Below are 24699 nucleotides of genomic sequence, written 5' to 3' on the forward strand. Positions count from 1 at the left end.
GGCAATACTAACGGCTAGTTTTTATAATAAAATATTCAGGAGAATATTCTATTGAATATTTTTGGTGTCTGTACTTTTAGGGTTGACTGGAGAATGTCCTATATAAATAGAAAAAGAGATAGGGGGAGAGATATGTAATATTCTCTGAAAAGAACATTCTTTGAAAAGTAGACTTTCTCTCTAGATAAAAGACAATCACTACATTTCTAAAGAGATTTGATTGTCTACTATTCCATACTTTTTCCGCTAGATCCGAGAAGGATCCCAACATTCTAGTATTTGTCTATCATTCATCATTGTCAGAAGGAGGAATCATCCGGCTCATTCAATATTGGGTGAATCATTTTCTTTATTTACTTTAATGTCATTTATCGATTATTTATTGCTTGATATTCCCCATCACTAATGACCTATGTACATTGAATGTACATCACATTTAATCTTCTCTCAACATTGTTCTTGCGCTATTTATGTTAATCGATTATAAATATGAAGTTATCATCATTAACTAAGTTTAGCCCTTCATCATATTAAATTAATTAGTTTAATCAAAAGTCTATATTTTTTGGTTAAACAATCGTCACATCATTTATAAATAGCATATAATAACTAACTCAACGTAACCAACCGAGTGGAGTATCAAAGATTAAAGTTGTCGCTTGTAACTTCCAAGCTGCACCATTTTAACATCACAAGACAAAAATAGTTTCATCTTAGTTTAGTTTAAGTCTTTAAGATGAAAATGGAAATGAGATAAAAAAGAAAAAGATAACGCGGTCATTTAGTTTCCGCGTGGAACGGCGCTAGCTGTAGATGCTCTACCCACTCCCTCTTTTTTCATTTTGATTTGATGATATATATTTAATAATTGTATATTTCGCTGTTAAACCCAAATTATGTTTCTATTTTAAAAAATGAAATATAAATATATCCACTATGAACATGTACACAATTAGCTGGCAAGAACATAGATAACATTTGTTAAAGGGAATAGAAGTAGATCTTTCTCTCTCTCAATTTCTTGGTTCCTCTCAAAGTTCATATCTTTCTTCCAATAACATATTGATGGTTTTTAGATCAGAATCAAAAGCTCATATGGAGTGGAGGCACTGTATTATTCTACTCTTTTCTTTCTCCCTTTTACCTGGTTTTTCAGCTTCAGCTTCTCTATCAGATGGGATTTTTGTTAATGAAGCTTCAACTGGGAGGAATCTACTTCAGGCCAAGAAACGTAAGCTCTTTTTAAAAAATATATATATATATATATTTCCCCTTTTATTGCGCCAAGATTTGGTTGATAATCATCATCATTTGGTCTGTCGTAGGAGCTAAAATTGTGGGTATTTTAGATTTACACGCCTAGTTAAATTTTGTACCATGTCATTAGTTTGACCAAAGATCTGTTAACTACGTTTTGTTCTTCAAGTATAATTATTGTTGATACTAAATTTACAGAAATAGCTTTTGGGTATTCTCATATTTCAGCTTAGTTTCTGTTTTTTTTGGGATTCGGGTTTGTCATTTTCCCTTTGGTTTTGAGGGAAAGATTTCCTTTGCAGTTGATAACGGACAAAGCTCTTTATTGGTCCATTAATTTCTTTGTTATGCTGCTTTTTTTCTTTGTTGATTTGTCTTGGCTGTGCTCTTTTAGTGAAGTTTTGTTTTAAACATTCTTGAATGCCTTCTAAAATAGGAAAGAGAGAAATTTAAAAACTTGCAATGGTTGTTGTTTTTCTTTTAGAGTGTTTCAGATTATTGCAAATATTAACATATAGGTTTCATTTCAAAGCTAGCTCTTTCATCTGTAACATGAGAGGGGAGTCTTCTCTTAGTGAAAACTTAGACAATGCACAGAATTATCTTCGAGTGCGCTCACTCACTCTCCATGTATCTCTAGAGGCTAAGATTTATGTCCTCCTCTGTGTATTCTTTTGGATTATCTAATAGACAGGTAGGGGTAATGCCCCCCCCCCCCCCCCCCCACACACACACACACACACACACACACCACCATAGGGCAGCATACCCTGGGTGATGGCTTGAATAATTAAAAAAAAAAAAGATTACTGCACATATAAGAACCAAAGCCAAACTTTTTAGGATTGTGAATGTTCAATTTAAGAAACTTGTAACTTTATTTTTGTATAGTTAATATCATGTGATAGTTCTGCTAAAAGTCCTTTTAAAAGGTCAATAGGCAGTAGGATGATATTCTGTTTTGTGGGCTGTAGACTTGTTGTATGCTTTAATCATCCGTGGTGATGGAAATTGGAAAGATATTGACATGCCAGTTGCCAGATGGTCGGAAAGTGAAGTAGATTTTTGAGTATTGCAACTTAGGTGTGTTTCCATGTGGTTGAAGTATGATCTAGGACTGCCTGTTATTTGGGGTTACGAGAAGGGAAACCGAAAATTAACTTGTGACGAGACAAATCAAGAAAAACGTGGTAGTTAGTGAAGATTCCTCGGGATATGGAACATGATTCCTGTGAGCAACTAGATTATGAAGGTTCAGTGCCTCAAGTTCTCCTGACCTCCCACAATTCATGTGTAATATGTTGTTGTGGGTGTCACTTATCCTGTTGCTGACAAAAGCAATATGATCATGCTTTCCAATGGTTGAAAACATTGTTGTAAACTTCTGTTAACCTGGAAGTTGATGCCCCTGGTTAATTGGTAACTGGTCTAGCTATTGGCTATTGTTAGACGCAGAGTTTTGCATGTTTGTAACTCTCTGACAATAACTTTAAAACAACTAGGAAGATTTCTCTTTGCTTAAAACTTTTAGCTCAAGAGCTTGAAAGATGCCTCTTAAGACTTGCTGAAGAATGTTTTGCTTCAATGTTTGTTGCAGCTTGTCCTATTAGCTTCGAGTTTCAGAACTACACAGTCATCACTAGCCAATGCAGAGGACCGCAATACCCAGCCAAACAATGTTGTGCTGCCCTTGTGCAGTTCGGCTGTCCATTTTCAGACTATTTGAATGATTTGTCAAATGATTGCGCCTCAACCATGTTTAGCTACATTAATCTCCATGGGAAGTACCCACCTGGTCTTTTTGCCAGTGAGTGCAAAGGTGACAAAATGGGGCTAGAATGCCCTGGATTAGCACCTTCAGAATCTGCCAATGCTAATAATAGTCACATGAGCTGTAGACTATCACCAATACTGATGATTGCAACAGCTCTTATGGGCTTGTTTTTGTTGCTTCTCTGAAGATCCCTAAAGATTTTGGTTTAGTTTCTGTTTTCTTTTTGTGTCAAATATTGTTTGAACTCTGGGTTTTCTACCACGTGCCACGGTACCACTGATTAACGATAAAAAGAAATTCATTTAAGGCTCCTCTTGTAATTCTTTATATATTACAACAGCAGTTAATTGCTGATACTGTGTATTAAAAATGATTCTCCTTGGTTATCCAGGGGTGCTGTTAAAGAATCATTTTGTGGTATTTTCATGTGGGCATTCTTAACTCTCCTTTTTTCTTCTTTTTTCCTTTTTTTTGTTCAAATCCCGGTAGGCCGGGGGAGGATTAGGGTGTGTTTAAATCTTTATTATCGCATACTTGAAAATTATCCATTGAGTTCACTGACAATCTCTCTGTTGCAATACTTGCCATTACGATAAAACGTTAAAAATATTGCAAGTAAGAAGTTCACAATGTGAAGTTTAAATTCTTCTACTTTTGGTTGGCAAATATCCTCAAATACAAAAATATAGAATTAAGACTAAAATAAACGCTGAATAAATGCACTGTGGTTTTAATTGTGGCTTCTTTAACTATTGGAATTCCTACTGGCACTTGCATTTTTTCTTTCCAAATTTGGGGATTATTATATTAAATTAGTATAAACGCTGAATACACATAGCATATGTATTCACATGTGCTATCATGTTGTTTGTTTGGGATAAGGTTTCTACGGCTGAGGATCGGATAAAAAATGGAACTTATAAGCCAAGCATCAAACAAAGTTCCCTTAGTTCCCTTTCATCGACCAAGTATTAATTCTAGAGGTGAAGAAAGTAAACCTAAGTGGAACATTTTAAGCAGTTTACAATAAATGGCTGCTGCTTCCATAAGCGCCCCCGTGCCCAAGCAAAATATTCTAGAATTTCAAAATGGAAGAGGCAATAAAACCCCAAGCAACGTTCTGTTGCTCCAGATGTGTCGCCAAAACAAGGAAGTCAAACAATTACATAGCCAACTGATTATTTCAGGATTGATTCGTCGACCTCCAAATGCAGCAAGGCTAGTAGAATCCTATGTTGGAGTGTCTGAAACTGATGATGCATTGTTAGTCTTCAAATCATCAATTCAATCACCTGATACCTTTGCTTATAATGTTATGATCAGAGGTCTGATTCTTACCAAGCGGCCTAAGGGGTCACTTTTGTTGTATGAACAATTATGTTCAGAGGGTCTTGTACCGGATAGCCATACCTATACTTTTGTTCTCAAAGCATGTTCCCATTTGAAAGCTATTCTTCAAGGTAAACAAGTACATGCACAAATTATTAAGACTGGTGTAGAACCAAATACCCACGTCTGTAGCTCTCTAATTTCTATGTATTCCTATGCTGGAAGCATGAAATCTGCAAGACAAGTTCTTGATGAGTATTATGAGGATAATAATAATAATGACATTTGCCCCCTTAACTCCATGATTACCGGTTATATGAATGAGGGACTTGTGGAAAAGGCTAAAGAAATCTTTGATACAATGGAAAATAAGGATACTGCAACTTGGAGTGCAATGTTATCAGGGTACACTAAAAATGGTATGCACGAGGTTGCACTTGTCACCTTTCAGAAAATGATGAGTTATAGAGTTCCACTGAATGAATCTTCACTTGTGTGCACTCTATCAGCCTGTGGAGAATTGGGAGCTTTGGATCAGGGAAGATGGATACACACATATATCATAAACAAGAGAGAAATTGTAATGAGTGTCAATCTTGGTACTGCTTTAGTTGACATGTATGCCAGGTGTGGGTGCATTGAGTTTAGTTATCAGTTATTTAAGAATATGGCTGAGAGAGATGTTGTAACTTGGGGAGTGATCATTTCAGGTTTTGCAACACATGGGCAAGCCAATAAATGCTTTCAACTATTTGATGAGATGATTGAGTCCGGAGTTGAGCCAAATGGAGTCATCTTTGTGGCTATCCTCTCTGCCTGTTCTCATGCAGGACAAGTCGGACAGGGATGTCACTACTTCGACCAAATGGTGCATCACTTCGGAATTAGACCATCCATTGAGCATTTTGGATGCATGGTGGATCTTCTTGGCCGTGCTGGGAGGCTTGCAGAAGCAGAACAACTCATTTTATCGATGCCGGAAGAACCTAACTCGATTGTATTGGGCGCATTGCTTAATGCTTGTAGAATCCATAGTGATGTTGAGAGGGGGAGGCATCTATTCAGGCGGCTAATCAATCTGGGACCTTCACCCGATCGATATAAATTAGCAGCATCTCTGTTTGCTAATAATGGAGAAGGGTACGAGATTAGAAAATTGGTCAAGTATGAAGATTTGGTAGCTAGATGTGGCTTGAGCAATATTCAGGTGGATGGGGTGGTTCACGAGTTCATGGTCAGTGATATCGCGAATAACAGGGCCCGAGATATCTACGAGGCATTAGGAGGATTAGTAGATCAATAAAGCTGGTGAAGTCATTTGATGGTTAGACTTGTGAGATTCACAACACTTGGAAAAAATTCTGTAGGAAATAAAATGTGTTACTGGATAAGACTATAAAGACACAATCTATCAGGTTTAATTTCAGCAAAACAAAAAGAATAAATCCAGCGCAGTCACAAATATTGCCAGCTAGCTTATACATCAATATAGGAAAACGTAGCTGAAGGAAAAGATAGCTGCTGATTATAACAAGCGATACCAACATGGTAAATTACACTCTTTCACAGCTGTTAACCGGCCACAGAAGCATGATGAAGGAGAAGGGCATCCTTTAAACAGAATAAAGCAAGATGTATGTATGCGGTGCAGCAGAACTTAATCGCAGTACCTGCAGAAATGTTAAAAGGACCACATGATTGCAACATGTGGGTTGAGAACATAGTTGCAGTTGCATGGATCTGCTCCCTGCAGTAGATGAGGGCAACAGCTCAAAAGTATCACAACCTTACTGTAACTATATAAAAAAAAAAAAAACTTCAGTGGTACCACCAAGATTTCCTACTTAATGTGTCCACGACATCACTAATTCCACCAAGAAATGAAGCATCTGAAAATCCAAGCCAGTTCTGCAAGTGTCTAACCAAAGACAGCGATTGTATCAATACATATCTTTGAAAAAGGTGCTCCTTTATTACATTCTTCATGTCTGACTTACAGATATTCTCACTCCATTTAGAGCTACCTCAACAATCTAAGTTTTGTACATCATTTGCTTAGCAGTTCCATTAGCTCAACCGAACGACATTGCTTTAGTCTTTATAAATGATGTACAGATAGCCTATATTTGTATCTTTAACAATGAGACGATATAGTAGTTGATCTTCACCCATGAGGCACATCAAAATTCTCGATCTTTAGAAATACCACCTGTAGTGCCGTTCACATTCACCATATAAACTTGCGTCTTGACCTATGCCGAAATTGCTTTTTCATCACACACCAGGAAGTGGGGAAGGTGCTCAACTGTAGTAAACAGAACATGTAATTTGTATCATAATCAAGTACATAATAAAAGTTAGTTTGATGACGGCAAGAACAATTTATTTCATGATCAAGTATTGGCTACAAGTACACATTTTCTTCTACACCAACTCCCCTCAAAAGAAGAGATCATAGCCAAATGAAAAGTATGGAACTTTTTTAAAAAAAAAAACAACTTAACCAAGAGAAAAGCGAAAGAATTTTACATCGACTCAAGCAGGTAGAGTGACTTCCACATTTAAATTGCAATTCTTTTATGACAAATGCATTTGGATACGATTTCTACCTGAATTAAGAAATTAACTAATTTCTCAATTCAAGACATCGTGTCTGTGAGAAGGCGCGGGAGAAAATATGTTATTGATATTGGATGATAAATACAATACAAGAGGTCCCTATTTATAGCTATACACTACAAGGAGATATTACTCCTCTTCCAATGTGGGACAAGACTACACTATACATATCTGTAAACTAACACTCCCCCTCAAGCCGGTGCATACACATCATATGTACCGAGCTTGTTACACATGTAACTAATACGAGAACCAGTAAGAGACTTAGTGAAAATATCTGCTAGTTGATCATTCGACTTTACAAACTTTGTAACAATATCTCCTGAAAGTATTTTTTCTCTGACAAAGTGACAGTCGATCTCAATGTGTTTAGTCCTCTCATGGAACACCGGATTTGACGCAATATGAAGAGCAGCTGGGCTATCACACACTAGTTCCATCTTGTTTATTTCTCCGAACTTTAACTCCTTGAGCAACTGCTTGACCCAAACTAACTCACACGTCGCCATAGCCATGGCCCGATATTCGGCTTCGACGCTAGATCGAGCAACTGCATTCTGTTTTTTGCTCTTCCACGAGACCAAATTACCTCCTACTAGAACACAATATTCAGACATAGAACGTCTATCAAAAGGTGATCCTGCCCACTCAGCATCTGTGTACCCAACAATCTGCTCGTGGTCTCGATCCTCGAATAGTAATCCTTTGCATGGAGCTAACTTTATATACCGAAGAATGCGAACAACTGCATCCCAGTGACTATCACAGGGAGAATCCATAAACTGACTTACAACACTCACCGGAAAAGAAATGTCAGGTCTAGTCACTGTGAGGTAATTCAATTTGCCAACCAACCTCCTATATCTCGTAGGGTCTCTAAGAGGCTCCCCTGTCCAGGCAGAAGCTTAGCATTCGGATCCATAAGAGAGTCAATAGGTCTGCAACCCATCATTCCAGTCTCTTCAAGAATGTCTAAGGCATACTTCTGCTGTGAAATAACAATACCTGAGCTAGACTGAGCGACCTCAATACCTAAAAAATACTTCAATCTGCCCAGATCCTTAGTCTGGAAGTGCTGAAAGAGATGCTGCTTCAGATTAGTAATACCATCATGATCATTACCAGTAATAACAATATCATCAACATAAACCACTAAATAAATACATAGATTAGGAGCAGAATGCCGATAAAACACAGAGTGATCAGCCTCACTACGAGTCATGCCAAACTCCAGAATAATTGTGCTGAACTTACCAAACCAAGCTCGAGGGGACTGTTTCAAACCATATAGTGACCTGCACAATCTGCACACACAACCATTAAACTCCCCCTGAACAACAAAACCAGGTGGTTGCTCCATATAAACTTCTTCCTCAAGATCACCGTGGAGAAAAGCATTCTTAATGTCTAACTAATAAAGAGGCCAACGACGTACAACCATGGAAAAAAAGAGACGAACATATGCTACTTTAGCCACGGGAGAGAAAGTATCACTATAATCAAGCCAAAAAATCTGAGTATATCCTTTTGCAACAAGACGAGCCTTAAGCCGATCAACCTGGCCATCTGGGCCGACTTTGACTGCATAAACCCAACGACAACCAACAGTAGACTTACCTGCAGGAAGAGGAACAAGCTCCCAAGTTCCACTCGCATGTAAAGCAGACATCTCGTCAATCATAGCATGTCGCCATCCTGGATGAGATAGTGCCTCACCTGTAGACTTAGGGATAGAAACAGTGGACAAAGAAGATATAAAAACATAATGAGGTGACGACAAACGATGATAACTTAAACCGACATAGTGGGGATTAGGATTAGGTGTGGATCATACACCTTTGCGGAGTGCAATTGGTTGACTAAGAGGAGACAAGTCCGCAGTAGGTGCAGAATCTGATGCGGGGAGTGAATCACCTGGGCCTGATGCTGGATGTGGACGACGATGATAAGTCAAGAGTGGTGGAGTTGCAGAAGGTTGAACTGGATTATGCGAAGGAACTGGAGCTATAGGTGGTGGAGCTACAACTGGAGTTGTAGGTGGTGGAACTGGAACTATAGGTGGTGGAGCTACAACTGGAGTTGTAGGTGGTGGAGCTGGAGTGACTGAATCTCCAAAAGATGAAACTGGTAGTACCTCAGAAATATCTAAGTGATGACCTGAACCTGTGAAGTATGATTGGGTTTCAAAGAAGGTAACATCAGAGGACATAAGGTACCGTTGGAGGTCAGGAGAGTAACATCGATACCCCTTTTGTGTTCTCGAGAAACCCAGGAATACGCACTTAAGAGCACGAGGAGCTAACTTAACTGTTCCTGGAGTAAGGTTATGGACAAAACAAGTGCTTCCAAAGATACGGGGTGGAAGAGAGAACAAAGGTAAGTGGGGAAACATGACAGAGAATGGAACTTGGTTCTGGATAGCTGAAGATGGCATACGGTTAATAAGATAGCAAGATGTAAGAACTGCATCCCCCAAAAACGCAACGGAGCATGAGATTGTATGAGTAGGGTACGAGCAGTTTCAATAAAGATGTTTAATCTTTCTTTCAGCTACCCCATTTTGTTGAGATGTGTACGGACAAGATGTTTGATGAATAATCCCATGAGATTTCATAAACTGCTGAAATGGGGAAGACAAATTCTCTCGGGCATTATCACTACGAAATGTGCGAATAGAAACCCCAAATTGATTTTGAATTTCAGCATGGAAGGTCTGGAAACTAGAAAACAGCTCAGATCGATTTTTTATCAAAAATATCTAAGTGCACCTGGAATAATCATCAATGAAACTGACAAAGTAGCGGAATCCCAAGGTGGAACTGACCCGACTACGACCCCAAACATCTGAATGGACTAAAGTAAAAGGTGACTCTGCTCGATTATCAAGACGCCGAGGGAAGTGGGAGTGAGTATGCTTACCGAGCTGACATGACTCACACTCTAGAGCTGACAAGTGAGATAAACCAGATACCATTTTCTGAAGTTTTGACAAACTGGGATGTCCCAACCGTTTATGTAATAAATCTGGTGAATCAGTAACAGGACAAGTTGTAGAAGGAAGACGAGATGTGAGTCTATGTGATTTAGCACGGATAAGGTAATAAAGTCCGTTTGATTCACGCCCAGTACCAATGATCCGCTCCGTACTGCGTTCCTGTATAAAAACATGGTCATTAAGAAATAAAACAGCGCATTTAAGTGATTTGGCTAAGCGACTACCAACTATGAGATTAAAAGGACTACTGGGAACATAAAGGACTGAATCTAAAGGTAAGGAAGGAAGTGGACTTGCATGACCTATTGCAGTTGCCTTGGTTTGAGATCCATTGGTCATTGTGACTTTTGGAAGAGATTGAGAATACGAAATAGTAGTGAAAAGAGATTTGTTACCAGAAATATGATCTAATGCACCTGAATCAATGACCCAAGATTCAGAGGATAAAGATTGGAAGAAACAAGTCACGCTATTACCTGTTTGAACAACAGAAGCTATCTCAGAATATGTCTGCTTACATGCTTTGTACTGAAGGAACTCAATATAATCTGCTAAAGAAACAATCCGACTATTTAAAGCATCGGTTCCCATGTCGCTACAATTTGTAATAGTAGGGTTAACTTGAAATAGTGAAAATAAGTAACTCCTGTGAAAAAACTGAAGAAAAAGCTTGAAAACACTGTTTACAGCAGGAAAACAGAACATTGTTCTGCCGGGAACACTGTAGCTCGCCGGAAAATTCCAAAGTTGTCAGAATTTGTTGTAACCAGGATGGATAGACTCAGAATTCCCTTGCGAGCAAGCTGTCATGAAGAAATATTTTCAAAAAATGGCCGGAAAGATCACTGTTCATGCAGGAAAAATATAAAAGCGGCCGGAATTTGATTTGAATTAAATGGGTAGGCTCGGAATTTTGAGGAGAGCACACTGTCCTGAAGAAGTTTCGCGAAAAAAATGGCCGGAAAGTGGCTGGAATCCCTGCCGGAAAAGTTGTTGTTGCCGGTGCGTGGAGGAGCGTGGTGGCTTTTCTGCCGGATAAAATTTCAGGGGTTGGTCGTTAGAGGGTGATCTACCGTGGTGGTGTTGGTTTTAGCACAACACCGACAGAAAGTGACTTTCACTTAGACAAGCCTTAGGTCACCGGAAAAATTGCACAATGACTAAGTTCTTTCTTTCCGGTTAACGCTGGAATGACGCACAACGATCTTTTCTCACTAATGCTATGATACCATGTGAGAAGGCACAGGAAAAAATATGTTATTGATATTGGATGATAAATACAATACAAGAGGTCCCTATTTATAGCTATACACTACAATGAGATATTACTCCTCTTCCAATGTGGGACAAGACTACACTATACATATCTGTAAACTAACAGTGTCAAAGTCAAGTTTGTTGATTAGCATGAGTGAAACTACCGTGTCAAATTATGTTCAGAAAGATTTTATGGTAGCTTACATTGCCGATCAGTTTAGCCCCAAACCATGCAGAATCTACGCCATATGGTGGAGGAAGTACTCTGATTCCATTGCTCATGTGTGGGGGAAGAAGTCCACACACATCCTTCTCTAATCTTTCTGCAATAAAAGTTTATAAGGAACATCAGTTGTTTCCTTGAAGATTGGATTTCTTCTTTACTACTCCAGTTAAAGCTTCGCTGTTTTTTTTAATTAGGTATAACAAAAAGGATAAACACATGATTCCATCAGATACATTTCTAGGGAAAAAGGAGCATAAGTTGCAATTCACCTGCTAATCCAGGCAAACATGCACTTCCCCCAGCCAAAACTACTGTTTTGTACCAGCTATCGTCGGCCATTAATTCAGCATCCTGGCAGTGCTCCATGCACAGTGCCACAGCATTGTGCAAACCCATAGCACGCCTGAAACAAGACCACAAGATCTACTAATTTTCCATACCACAGATCCTTGTTCTTTTGGGGGGCAACTGGGGGGGGGGGGGGGTATGAATTGTGTTTCACCATTTACATCCACAAACCACCATTTTTTCTAAACAATATGAGTGAATAAATTGACATCATCAGTTAACCTCAGTACAGTGTAGCCTAAAAATGATAATACCATATCTAAAATGATTAGCATAAGTACTCTTCCCAGTTACACCCTGCCTCCACCCGCCAAGACTAAAAATATTTCTCTCCGTTGATCGTTCCCATTTAAGAAAATAAGTTTAAAGAAAGACCCGAATATAATAGGGTGCCACTTGACTACATAGTCCACATGCACTGTCATATGCAGATCAACTCCAGTCTTTTAAAGGACGTGATTCCAATAAGGAGTGGCAGGTCTTGCATTATTTTTACTAGAAGGCTGTCAGCCTGCCCTAACGACCACCTTATCGTCTTTAACATTACACCTAAGGGAAGTAATTGTAAATGGGAGTTGTTCAATTATTCTTAGTTTCTTACTAAAGTTCCCAGAATAAGACAGCATGGACGTACATTCCTGCAATTCGAGGCTGGAACAGAATCTCTCCTGTTTTAAAGCGCTCTTCTGAAAGCGTAAACCAACCTTCAGACGCAATCTGGAAAGAAGCTTTGGTATCTCTGGATAGCTCAGCTTCATAATCGAGTGCGACATAACAAAGGTTCTGCAATACCAACCAAACAGATCTCAGAAAATATACTTGAAAAAAAATCATTAAGAAATAAGGGAAAAAAAAACTCTCATATGCAGCTAGTCTTGTCAAGTCTATGTTTGATCACAAGGTCAATAATAACAGAATCTAACAATGGTTTGTGTTATTAAGCTAAAAGGAACAAAGTTACTTGTACACTAGTAGCTTGTTTATTCAACTTTTGAATAAACAAAATACAGTGAAGAAAAAGTGAAAGTGAAGCAGAAACTCTTGTATCTTCAATTTGTAATCACGTTCCTCTCCAGATATCATGATGTTTTGAAAAACTTAAACTTGGATAACTTGACAAACCTTACATTAATTATTGTAATTCGACCATATGCAGTAAAGAAGAAAGTCACAGAGAAGTCACACAACTAAGTTACGCATTTAACATGGTTTATTGAGGTTATTAACTGCTAGTTCATATGTAGCAGTGCTGCCAGCTACCAATCAACAGGTGAAAATGTATTACTAAAAGAACAGGCACTTCACAAGATTAGTATCCAGATTTGGCATTTAGAGGACATGCCGGTTCAAAAATTTATACAAATCGAAATGATTTCCAGTACCAGAAATTTTACCAAGACACATCTGATTTGATTCAGGAACTGTTGACTTGCAACGCAGAAACAGTACAATTGTGCATGTCTAGGTCAAACAACCTCCCTACCCACCCTATTTGTTTAACGACCAGAAAGCAGAATACCTCTTTTAGTGCTCGCACAGTGTAAAGTGACCCAAAATAAATGTTCTTCTGTTGCATCTGCTCCTTAAGGAATCCTGTAAGCTTCAATGCTCCAATTCCCACAACTTCTACACCCACCTGATGCATGACTTTACCATGAAGAACTGCAAAAGACCAAAAAATGGCTATACATAAACTATTGAAACAATGTGAGCAAACTGCAACCATAAGCGACATAAAAGCATACATGATACAACATACCTGTAAGTCAATCACGCAGAATATTAAATTATATCATCAGAAAAAATAAAGAAGTAGAGAATAAAAATTTTCTTCCTGAAATATCCTACTAACGACTTTGAAAACAAAAATATTGTCACAGTTCAAAGAATTTTAACGAAATATAGAGTTCTACCAAGACAACTTTATAATAAAGTCAACGGACTGAATCAAATAGGTGTGGTACATGAAGAAAAGTCTTACTTGGAACAACAGATGTTTGGTGAAACCCAATGTTGACTACTATTCCTGAAACTTTCCTCGCAGCAAATAAAGCTAAAACTGCCTATAATTTTTAAAAGAAAGACATTATGACACTATTAAGAAATTGACAACAAATTAACACCAAAAATTAGGAAGAAAGCAGCTCGTGACATCTTCCCTTGATATATTTCAGGCTGACGCATCAGAATAACTGATTGAGATCTGATGTTCAAATTCAAATATGACAGTAGCAATATCGAACTTTTAGATTATTTATCTAACAGCTTATATTTATTGTATGCAGGACAAGCCAGAGAGATAAACTTATATCTGTATTCAAACATTAGTCAAAAATCAGATAGTGAGATTGGCAGGAACACTTTTTATATCAAGAAAAGCAATCGTAGACATACTAGAGAAGCATTAGTGTATTTAGATAAATATGTAATGTGTAAGGATCCTGGTATACTTGCTGAAATTACAGCATTGATCTTTAAGATGGAACAAGATAGTATAGACAAAATCCCAAAGTATGTTAACAACAATTGGGGCTCAAAGTAAGAAAATTAATTCATTAGAGCAAATCTTTCTACTTAGAATAAAACATAAGACAGATATAAAAAAATAATGTAATCCTATCCAACAGAACAAATACAACACTTCACCAAGCACCAATAGTCGTTAAAATGTAGTTCCATCGTCCCAAGGTGTCCATCATCTTAAAACACAGTTTCCAGTTCAAAAAATAAGTTATGTCTATGTTTCACCACTTTCAAAATCTAAATACCATAGAACAATGAGGTAAACGTAATAATTAATGACCATCTAAGCAGTTATTTTTTTCTTTTGTCGTGCTCATCCTTCTAAAGTGCAACGCAACCTGTGAGTTGTTTGATCAATAATAAGTCAATTCATCTCCTTCATAAGGTATTTTCATCATGAGCAATTGGTTATATCTGGATATCTCTACAGCTATTTTGCACCCTGTTCCCCATGTTCATTGACCATGTTTAATCTTAGCAATTAACAATACAAAGCATCAAGCACTCATTAGTTGGTCGAATATGTATCAGATATGATAAGTGAAAAGCGAGAAGAGGGGGTGTTGACAGAACAAAGTCTCATAAAGGAGAAAATAAAAGAAATAGTACTGTTATTTTATATAATTTAAAAAGTTCCAGGGATGGGAAACTACTGCAATTAGCAAAAGTAGTCAAATATATTAGGATGTGGCTATACTGGTATGTATTAAATTTGTGGTAGTAGTACTAAATAGCCCAATGCTAAGCCACGAAAGGAAAATCCAATAACCTTGTCCAGTTATTCTTTTATTCCCTCTTCCCTTTAACTTAACTCTCTTCCGAGTGTAGATAAAACCATAATTGTCTTCTGTGCACAGAGAAAACCATTAGTAAAATTCAAAAAGTTTTCTTGGAAGTGGCAATTCTTTTTTGAAGATAAAGGCTGCACTAATTACTTCTCTCTTTTCTTTCGAGACTAGGATATGCCACCCGGAAAGTAGGGCGAATGCCTGTCTAAGGAAAAGGCACATAGTAATTGTGAAAGAAGACCATAAACAGATATTGAGGCATTTTACACTTGCTTCGGGAAGGAACAGATTCTGCTTTATATATGTCTTGTTGATAAACGTCGCCCAACAATGACAGAGATGATTTCTTCTATCTTATTTCCTCAGTCAAATTAAATCAAGTTTTTCTGAGAGCATTTTTTTTAATATATAAAACTTCAACCACCTCTGAAAATCCAAAAGATGTTAGAGGATATGAATAAGTACTACCTGGTTGACAGCACAAACGGCAGGAACATTCATGTCAAATAATGCAGAATGGATAGCTTCTTTTAACTGCCTTCTAGCTGCCTTATCACATTCAGTATCTGAAAATGACAGGTACAGACAAGTTAGGGAAAAAAATAAGAGATCAAACATAGTGATGAACCTTAACTGCCCAACCACGCCCCGGCTAGCGCACCAAGAGCAGCTGAAAAATGTTAATGTGCTCTAAGTTTCACTTCTCACAGTCAAAGATTCAATTGACTAAAATATAGAATTCAAACCTATCAGCACCTTACCCTCTAGCTCAAATAAAAGAATGTTGAGAATAGAGTTGCATGGGCTGATGCCCCAAGTAATGGATATATATGCATATATTGTAAAATGATATTCGTTCTCTAAGCAAATTGAGTTGTTGGCATGAATAGAAATTTGATGGAGTTTTCAAGAACACTGAAATAGAAACTGACCATCATAATGGCAAATTGGAATGGAGACAATGATTGGCTGTGTTGAAGTTTTCACCTGCATCCTGCATAGAGTCCAGAACGAAAAAGATAGAAGTTTAGGAAATGGTCAAGGGGAGAAATGTTTCTACTTTTAAGTGCTTCCATTGACAGTGGGTCTCAGTGACAAGCTCATATCTTTTCTAATTTTGGCTCGTAGGAAGGCTATATGTAACATTCTGACATAGATGAGAGTTACTTTACTGAAACTTTGGAAGTCATCATAAATCCAGCCTTTTCTACCTTTTCTCCTTAGTGGGTAAAACCAGTAGTTTATAATATAGATAGAGGAAAGCTTGCCGATATTAGTATGATGAACAACAGGATATGTACCAAAAGGCAACATAATAATACAGAGAGTATGTCCAATTTACATTGTACAGATTAAATTTTGAGCTGACTAGGATTCTTCTTTGGCAACCAAACATCCATATTACAATCAATTAATAATGTCTAGAATAACCTGTAGAGAGTCCAGATATTATGGTGTTAAAAAGCATTTTAAGAGAAGCAAATTTATGTTCGAGAACCAGAAACCTGTTTAGAGTACTCAATTATGGATGTTGGTTTAGGTGGTCAAACCCCTTCAAAAAATCATCGAAGCCTTCTAAATGTGATGTCAGCTGGGAGCACTGAAAAATTACAGCGAAAAATGAACAGAATACAAACCTGGTGTATATTGTTGAAAAGAAGCGCCTCAATCTAGAATACATTGGAGATTCAATGTTACCAAATTCCTGTAGATGAGACAAGTTTTCAGGAAGAGATACGGTAAGACACTGTGGAGCACATGGAAGATAACAAATAGTTCGAAAAACAACAGGTCTCAAATGTGCAAATGATTTTCACAAATTAACAACTAACTGTTAACTCGAATGAAAGCTCACCAAGAATGTCGCTGATCTCCCTGATGGAGCACTATACTTACTCCAACCAAATTTGCAATAGCCTGACCCACCTTTTGATGAGAAAAATAAGAAAAGATGAATAAGCTTGAAGAAATCACTTCTCTTTGTAGTGCTCACATAGTACACAGTGATATTAGAATTTATAAAAAATGTGCAGATTGAATCAACAAAACAGAACAACTAGAGCATTGTGCCAACTAAAAGGCAGAATATAACCATTGAAAGGTACATACCGTCAATAACAACAGCACCAGGTACTTGAGCACGTTGACCATAAATACTCATGAATGACAAGTCTGGTACCGAATTTGGAAATGTCCTGCAATCATATACACCTCATCAAGCCCAGCTACGAAGAAAACTCCCACTGACTACTTTATTACTGATGAGTTACAACATATTGCATGTGTTTACTTTCTACTTTTATAATATCGGACCGAGATGGGATTAAATGGAGCAACATGGATAGTGTGGATTCAAATAGTAGACTCCAACTTGTTACGAATTGAGGCTGAGTTGTTGTTGTGGTGTTGCTCCCTTCTAGATGAAAGTTAGTTTACATGATATTAGTGATTCCTTTGTTTGCTAGTTTTAAAGCTTCTTAAGACTGGTGGGAACACAGGGATGTCACCAAAATGTGACAATTGCCGGACTAAAGAGACGAATAGAAGCAAAATAACTGCAGATATAAGAATGTTCGCTACATCAAGTTTTTTTTTTTTTTTGGTAACTAACTTTATATTAATCACCAGGAATCAACATTACAATACCATAGCCAGTTTAACACAACTAGCTATCTAAAGAAAATCACCACAAGCCTAATCTGAACTAGCAAAAAACTGTAATCAAATCTAGCAAACCAAGCTAGAACAACATGCTATGTAACAAGTTTTGGACACCACGAGATGCTCTAACATTGGACAAGTAGGCAAACTCTCTAGCTATAACCTCCCTTCTTTGCGAATATCCTCTGATTTCTCTCCATCCAAATGGCATAGACACATTCTGCATAGACACTTCTGAAGATGTGAGCTTGTTGAGTCCTCCCTTTTGCATTCTGGATTATCCAAGCTACATGTTGGTCCTATCCAATGGTCAGCCCTGCAAGCCATAGGATAATCCTATTCCACACTGCTCTGGTGAAATCAGAGCTCATGAACAAATGATTTCTACTTTCAGGATGAGTATGACACATGACACATTCCAAGTCAACAGCTATGCCCCATTTTGCTAGCCTATCAGCAGTGAGAAGCTTGTCTTGTAGCTGCAACCACATAATGAATTTGGCTTTAGGTCTGGCATCATTCTTGTACATCGCACATTTCCAGGGTACTCTAGGGTAACTAGGTAGCAACTGCTCATAAATTCGTTTGGTCAGGCTGCCTGGCCCCTCTTTTATCTGCACTTGCAACAAAGTCTGTCGTGCTTCCAAGATTTTCCTCATGATCCAACAAGCTTGTTGGGGAACTCTGGCTGTGGTGAGACGTTGGCCTTTGAGGTAGAACTTATGGATCCATTTGATCCATATAATTTGTCATCTTTATGAGCAAGGTCCCCATGTGTCTTAGCCAGAGCAGCTCTATTCCATATCCTTATGTTAAGGAGGTTTAAACCTCCAAAAGTTCTGGGCAAACACATCTTTTCCCAAGAGACAAGGGCATTTTTTGTAATAGTTTCAGTGCCCGACCACACAAAACTTCTACAATATGCATCAATCAGTTTAAGAACCTTAACTCGCATTTGAAACAGCTAGGACCAATATGATTGAACTCCAAAAAGAACAGATTGCACCAGTTGAACTCTCTCAGCATAGGAGAGTTTCTTAGCTGTCCAGGAGGTAATTTTGGCCACTATTTTCTCTATAAGAGGTTGTCACTGAATAAAGGAAATCTTTTTAGTGGATAGGGGGACTCCCAGGTACCTAATAGGTAACTCACCAGCAGGAATGTCAAGCTTATGTACAATTCTATCTCTTTCTTTCTCTTTCCACCTGATCAACTCCACCAAAATACATAGAGCTTTTCTGTAGATTGGCTTGTAACCCTGAAGCTTCTGAAAATTGCTTGAAAGCTTCATAAAGTGCATTAACTGAATTCAGGTCACCTCTAGAAAATAACAATAAGTCATCTGCAAAGCTTAGATGGGTGATCTTCAATTTAGCACATCTAGGGTGGAAGTTAAAGGATTTGTTGTCCTTAAGTTCATGTAGTTTCCCGCTCAACTATTCCATAGCCATTGCAAATAGATAAGGGGAGATGGGGTCTCCGTGTCTCAATCCTTTAGCAGCATCAAATGGCTTTGTAGTTGCCCCATTTACCACACAGTATAATTAACAGTTTGCACACATGCCATTATCCAAAGACAAACCTGTCAGGGAACCCCAATTCACTCATAGCCTGCTTCAAATAGGGCCATTCTACTGAGTCATAGGCTTTCTGAAAATCAATCTTTTGGGAGAGGCATTTTTCCTTCCATAATCTTTGACCAATTCATGGGCCAAGATAATATTATCTGAGATTTTCCTTCCTAGAATAAAGCCTGCCTGAGCATCACAGATGATACTGGGTATAACTTTTTGAATCCTAGCAGCCAAAATTTTTGCTATGATCTTATACAATATAGTGCAGCAAGCAATTGGTCTATACTCCTTTCCTGTCAGAAGACTAGGATTCTTTGGAACTAAAGTGATCGTAGTACAGTTAATAGCTTTAAATATTTTCCCCGATGCAAAGAATATTTTCCCCGATGCAAAGAATTGTTTAACTGCCAAAGTCACCTCATCCTTCAATATTGGCCAAGCTTGTTTAAAGAAATGAGAGTTGTACCCGTTAATACCTGGAGCTTTATCATCCTCTATGGCCTGTAATCCAGACCATACATCTTGGTCAGTAATATCATCACACAACTCCCTTCTTAGATGTTGAGAGGGGGTTGGACCTTTCATTATTGTGAGCCTGTTAACTGCTGGGATTGAAGGGGAAGTTGTACCCATAAGAGATTTATAGAAAGCAATGATTTCCTCTTTTATAGCTAGAGGATCAGTCAGTTGTGCACCAGTAAGGGATGAAAGATGTAGTATCTGCTTCTTTTGTGTTCTGTCCTTAACCAAAGCTGAGAAATACTTGGTATTGGCATTCCCAAATTTTATCCATTTTGCACGAGCTTTCTGCCTAAGAGCACTTTCTTCCACAAGTGACCATTTCTCCAAATCAAGTAAGATCTGTTTCTCTTTTTCCAAGAGCTGGTCAGCACATTGAGCATTTATCATCTCCTGAGTTAGCTGCAGTTCCTCTCGAGCTAGGACAATTTTCTGAGAAATACTCTTAGTTCTGCATTGATCAGCTGCTTCAACAAAGGTTTAAGCAACTTAAACTTTAATCATATATCCTTCATAGGCCACATGTCTAGTTTCTATTCCCAACTTTGTTGCACCATAGGTAGGAAATCCTGATGACCAGTCCACACATTGAAGAATTTGAATGGGACATTTATGTTTCTAGCCTTAGACTTACGGGGCAGGATCATAGGAGAATGATCAGAGATGAAAGAAAGTTCATACTCAGTTACTACATGCCTCCATTGCAACATCCATTCATGATTACCAAATGCTCTATCTAGTATGCTACAGACCCTATCAACACCAATCTGCTTATTTGACCATGTATAATACTCCCATTTCCACTGTAATTCAGACAGTAGAAGACCAATAATACACTCAGAATAGACTTTGGCCTCTGCATTGAGGGAGGGGCATAGCATTGAAGTCTCCTATAATCAACCAGGGAGCAATAACTCCAGGTGCAACCTGTTTCAATCATTGCCATAGAGCCTCTCTATGTTCAATTGCATTATAGCCATTTATTAGTGTAACTATACAATCTAGAGGTCTTTGTCTCTACTTGACATGACAGTGTAAAAATTGAGCATCCAACTTCATTACAGTTATCTCATACAGATTTTTGTCCCATAGCAACCATATTCTCTCATTCACAGCCTTCTGGTAATTGTTTTCCATTCCCCAGCAAGGGGGAAAATTATTCCATACTTGTTTAGCATCGAGTGATATAACTTTTGTTTCAACTAGTCCAGCAAGCTTAATGTTCTTTATTTTTAAGTAATTCCTCAACTCCTTTTGTTTATACCTCTTATTCATACCTCTAACATTCCAAAAAGCCAATTCATAATGAAGGTTTGGAGCCACCTCCTTTATCAGGAGGTAGTGTAAGATTCACACTAGACCTTTTTTGGCTAACACAGCACCAGAAGTTGATGAAGGACACAGGGCAAGGAAATTTGCTAAATTAAGCTCAGGGCTTCTCATCAAGGCTTTCTCCTTCTGTGCATGAGGTTGAGGATCCACAGTTTTACTTTGCTCAACACACTGAACTACTACATGAGTAGCAGGTGGAGCTTCTTTAGGGACATTGTTGATCACCTCAATACTGGTAGCACCTACTTGGATGTTAGGTGCAGTAACATTTGGAGGGACTGGCCCCTTAGTTTTCCATTCCATAGTAACCTTCCTTGGTTCTCTTCTTCTTTCCTGTGGCGCATAATTCTAAGTGCCAGGTTTAGGAGGAGGTGGACACTTATGCCCCACTACTTGGCATAGTTGGCAGAACTCAGGTTTCCAATCAAATATAACCTCCTGGGTGAATTGTCGACCATTTGTATCTAACACTGTAATTACTTCAACAAGCATCCTAGCATAGGAAATTCGTGTCTGCTTGGAAGTACATTAATCTGCAAAGATGGGAATTCCAATAACACTTGCTATCCTACTAAGGGAGTTGCTACTCCATTCATAGGGAGATTTGGGAATTTCACCCACAGTGGAATCTCAGTAGGGAATTCAGTGTTGAAATCAAATTCAGGTGTCCGGGGTTTAAGAATAATAGGTCTATTGTTGATTGAATAGGGTCCAGAATAGTAGACTGCATTCAGATCTTCTATAGTTTGGAACTTAATCACATAGTAACCCTCGTCATGGAGATATAGATCCGGATTTGCATCTTGTGCCCAGTTTTGGTTAACAAATCTACGCATGACATTATATCCTGGTACAACACCTATGAAATAGGCTATTAACGCACATCGCCATTTCAATGTCTCCTGTACAACCTCAGCTTTCTCCAACTGGACAATCGGATGCCCATCCACAATTTGAGGGGGGATATAGGATAGAGCCATACCATTCTCTGCTGACTTGTTATTCTTAAACAAGTTGGTCCATGTAGGTAGCTTCCCTTTGTCATTAGGCATATCAGCTGTTTGATCTAATTCCTCAACTGGGTGTAGATACTGTTTCATTGGAGCTCCCCTTACCACCATCCACTTTTTCCGTAGGAGGTGGAGTAGTAAGGTCTAATCGACCCAGAGATTGAATTGTCTCAGGCAACACCCCTCCAGAAGATACCACTGATTTAACACTCTGCAAAAGATTCCCAGTTGCAGTCGAAGAAGAAGTTGTCGTCACAGCTACTGGTAATCAAGCACCTACAGAACTACCAAATGCTACTAATGGTTGTTGTTTCTGACCTCGTCCTCGTCCTCGTCCTCTTCCCCGCCCCCTAGCCATGGGCGAAGACACAGAGGCGAACATTAGCTATCGTACGCCGAGCACCATGAGAGAGAGGGTAGAAAGTTAAGCTTTAAAACCACTAAAAAAGTTAAAAGTGGAACCTAGAACTTCATGCAGTTTTGATGACATTAAGTTAAGCTTAAAATATCTGGAAGCTAACTGCTAGTTGAGTGCATTACAAAATATTCATTAGGCAAAGGTGAAACCACGCAATTTATTAATTATCATTATTACATATAGTATTTTATTGAGCAAATGTTCAATGATGTACCTTCTATGAAAAATACGCCTTCCATGCCAAGCTATATGAAACTCTCTCTGCCTTCGTACGTCAAAATTTTTTTAACCATTCAACTGATATAATTAATTTTATTCAACTTCAGCAGTTTCAAGATTCAAAATCCTACGCCTACTCAAATTCAAACTTTGATGTCAATGTTAAACTATCAAATTAAGTTTTCAACAGTTAATATAATATTCTACTAACGCATATGCAAATTGCATTAAAATCTCTCCAAGCCCAACCACATGATTTGCATAAAGCAGGAAAGAGAAAGTAATTTCTCTTATTATGCTACACGTATAAGCATTTAGCTAAATAAAATGATAGCTTTTAGTCATCCTTTTATCTAAAATCATGCTGAATTGGGCATAAGTATAAGCCTCTAGAAATATCTTGTCACCAAATCTAGGTGGCTCTTGTCCAGATTTAGTACAAAGACAAGACATAGGCAAAATTCTGATAGGAAGGACAATGTTGCCATCGGGATGTAGTTTGCTCAGTTCAGATTTAGCATAAACACAAGACAGAGGCAAAATTCTCATAAAGACACAATTTTTCCAAATTCAATGTTGGTTATGAGTAGCAGGGTATAGACAAAGAGGCATAAATAAGTACATAAACAGATTCCATAGTCGTGTAAAGTCCTTTCTTCAGCTGTTATTTCCTTCATAGTTCATCATATACACCTACTACAATTTAGAAGCCTTTTCTTTTTCATCTATCCCTTTCGATAATAATGTGTTCTTTTCAATGTAGTTCAAGCGCAAGTTGTGTTATAAATTGAGTATCTATTTCAATTCAAAATAACAATTGAAACTCGCTAAATAACTGTGAAAACAATTTAACGATATTACCGAAGAGGACCCAATCGCAAGTGAGTTTCCGCGAAAAAAATAGAATCCCAAGGCTCATGCTGATTTTGAAGAAAATAAATCCACAGCCGATTATCGGAAACAATGAATTTCCACGTTTTACACACAGAGCTCAGCTTCGCGGACTCTTTTGGCCCTAAAATCTTCAGAATTTGAATAAATATATCCAACGGTATCCGATCAAATTCACCAGTTGACGCCGTCTGTATATACATCATCTGCCGGAAGCGATCGAACGAGTTGGCACTCGAATTGGAGTTCGAGTTGGAACTCGAACGAGTCAATACCGATTCCCATACCTTGCGAAACAACGTGGACATGGTTCTGATTCTTCCCACTAGAGGGTATCAGTTTTAGCTGAATAGTGTCCCATGGAACTAAACTAAATTTGCGAAGATGATCCCTTTGACCAACACGTGGATACACTTCCGCCTGTAATATTTTATTGTAGTAGCTGAAAATTATTAGTGATGGGTTATGAATTATGAGGCATTTTAAACATTTTATTCCTTGCAAATATTAAACATTAAAACATGTATCAAAGTGAATGGACATTTTTCTCATTTAAAAAAATCATTTGCATGAAATACACGCGAGAGCTAAATATGCAAAATGTCATTCATTTTGAATTAATTCAAAAAAGAAAATGTAGTCTCAGCCAAATTGGTGGCCTCAAGCAAAACTTACGAAGAGAACTTAAGCTTTTTTGCAAAAAAATAAAACTTATATACTTTTATTTAAAGTTAATTTCTAGTTTACTCTCCAGCCGGGGAGGGGGGAAGGGCCTTTGCTTTAGTGGCTTGATCCTCCGGTCGGCATGCTCTTTTCTCTTCTTTCGTGTAAGAGTTTTCTTGCAACAGAATGAACTGTGAATAATAGCGGGGATGGAAATTTACCTTAAAAAATAGGTATCTTTACACAAATAGCCGGCCATATTCATTGTTTATTTTTTTCTAGTCATATACATACAT

At 38.0% G+C, this 24699-nt stretch overlaps 3 protein-coding genes across 3 annotated transcripts; 2 read left to right on the plus strand and 1 right to left on the minus strand.

The window, feature by feature from the left end:
- The first annotated feature begins 863 nt into the window (after positions 1-863).
- LOC104112097 (GPI-anchored protein LLG1) lies at positions 864-3451 on the plus strand. The gene is made up of 2 exons (XM_009621933.4): positions 864-1231; positions 2855-3451. The coding sequence occupies exons 1-2, from the start codon at positions 1066-1068 to the stop codon at positions 3214-3216; spliced, it is 528 nt and encodes a 175-aa protein (XP_009620228.1). The 5' UTR covers positions 864-1065; the 3' UTR covers positions 3217-3451.
- Positions 3452-4061: 610 nt separating this feature from the next.
- On the plus strand, positions 4062-5663 carry LOC104112103 (pentatricopeptide repeat-containing protein At5g66520-like). Its single transcript, XM_009621941.1, has one exon. The coding sequence runs from the start codon at positions 4062-4064 to the stop codon at positions 5661-5663; it is 1602 nt and encodes a 533-aa protein (XP_009620236.1).
- A 616-nt stretch (positions 5664-6279) lies between these two features.
- On the minus strand, positions 6280-24132 carry LOC104112096 (actin-related protein 8). The gene is made up of 12 exons (XM_009621932.4): positions 23711-24132; positions 17226-17311; positions 16972-17042; positions 16754-16821; positions 16049-16110; positions 15585-15682; positions 13787-13868; positions 13325-13467; positions 12440-12588; positions 11727-11860; positions 11436-11554; positions 6280-6665 (listed from the first exon to the last, which is right to left on the minus strand). The coding sequence occupies exons 1-12, from the start codon at positions 24046-24048 to the stop codon at positions 6588-6590; spliced, it is 1428 nt and encodes a 475-aa protein (XP_009620227.1). The 5' UTR covers positions 24049-24132; the 3' UTR covers positions 6280-6587.
- Between the last annotated feature and the right edge of the window lie 567 nt (positions 24133-24699).

Source organism: Nicotiana tomentosiformis, chromosome 7 (assembly GCF_000390325.3).
Source record: "Nicotiana tomentosiformis chromosome 7, ASM39032v3, whole genome shotgun sequence".
Lineage (NCBI taxonomy): Eukaryota > Viridiplantae > Streptophyta > Magnoliopsida > Solanales > Solanaceae > Nicotiana > Nicotiana tomentosiformis.

Bases quoted from the DNA above. Each gene is read 5' to 3' on its own strand.
- LOC104112097 (XM_009621933.4), top strand. From the start codon at position 1,066: ATGGTTTTTAGATCAGAATCAAAAGCTCATATGGAGTGGAGGCACTGT. The intron at 1,232-2,854 runs GTAAGCTCTTTT...TGTTTGTTGCAG, and splicing joins TCTACTTCAGGCCAAGAAAC to CTTGTCCTATTAGCTTCGAG.
- LOC104112103 (XM_009621941.1), top strand. From the start codon at position 4,062: ATGGCTGCTGCTTCCATAAGCGCCCCCGTGCCCAAGCAAAATATTCTA.
- LOC104112096 (XM_009621932.4), bottom strand. From the start codon at position 24,048: ATGTCCACGTTGTTTCGCAAGGTATGGGAATCGGTATTGACTCGTTCG. The intron at 17,043-17,225 runs GTATGTACCTTT...TCTCATCAAAAG, and splicing joins TGGTGCTGTTGTTATTGACG to GTGGGTCAGGCTATTGCAAA. The intron at 6,666-11,435 runs GTAAGCTACCAT...TGTTTACTACAG, and splicing joins GGGCTAAACTGATCGGCAAT to TTGAGCACCTTCCCCACTTC.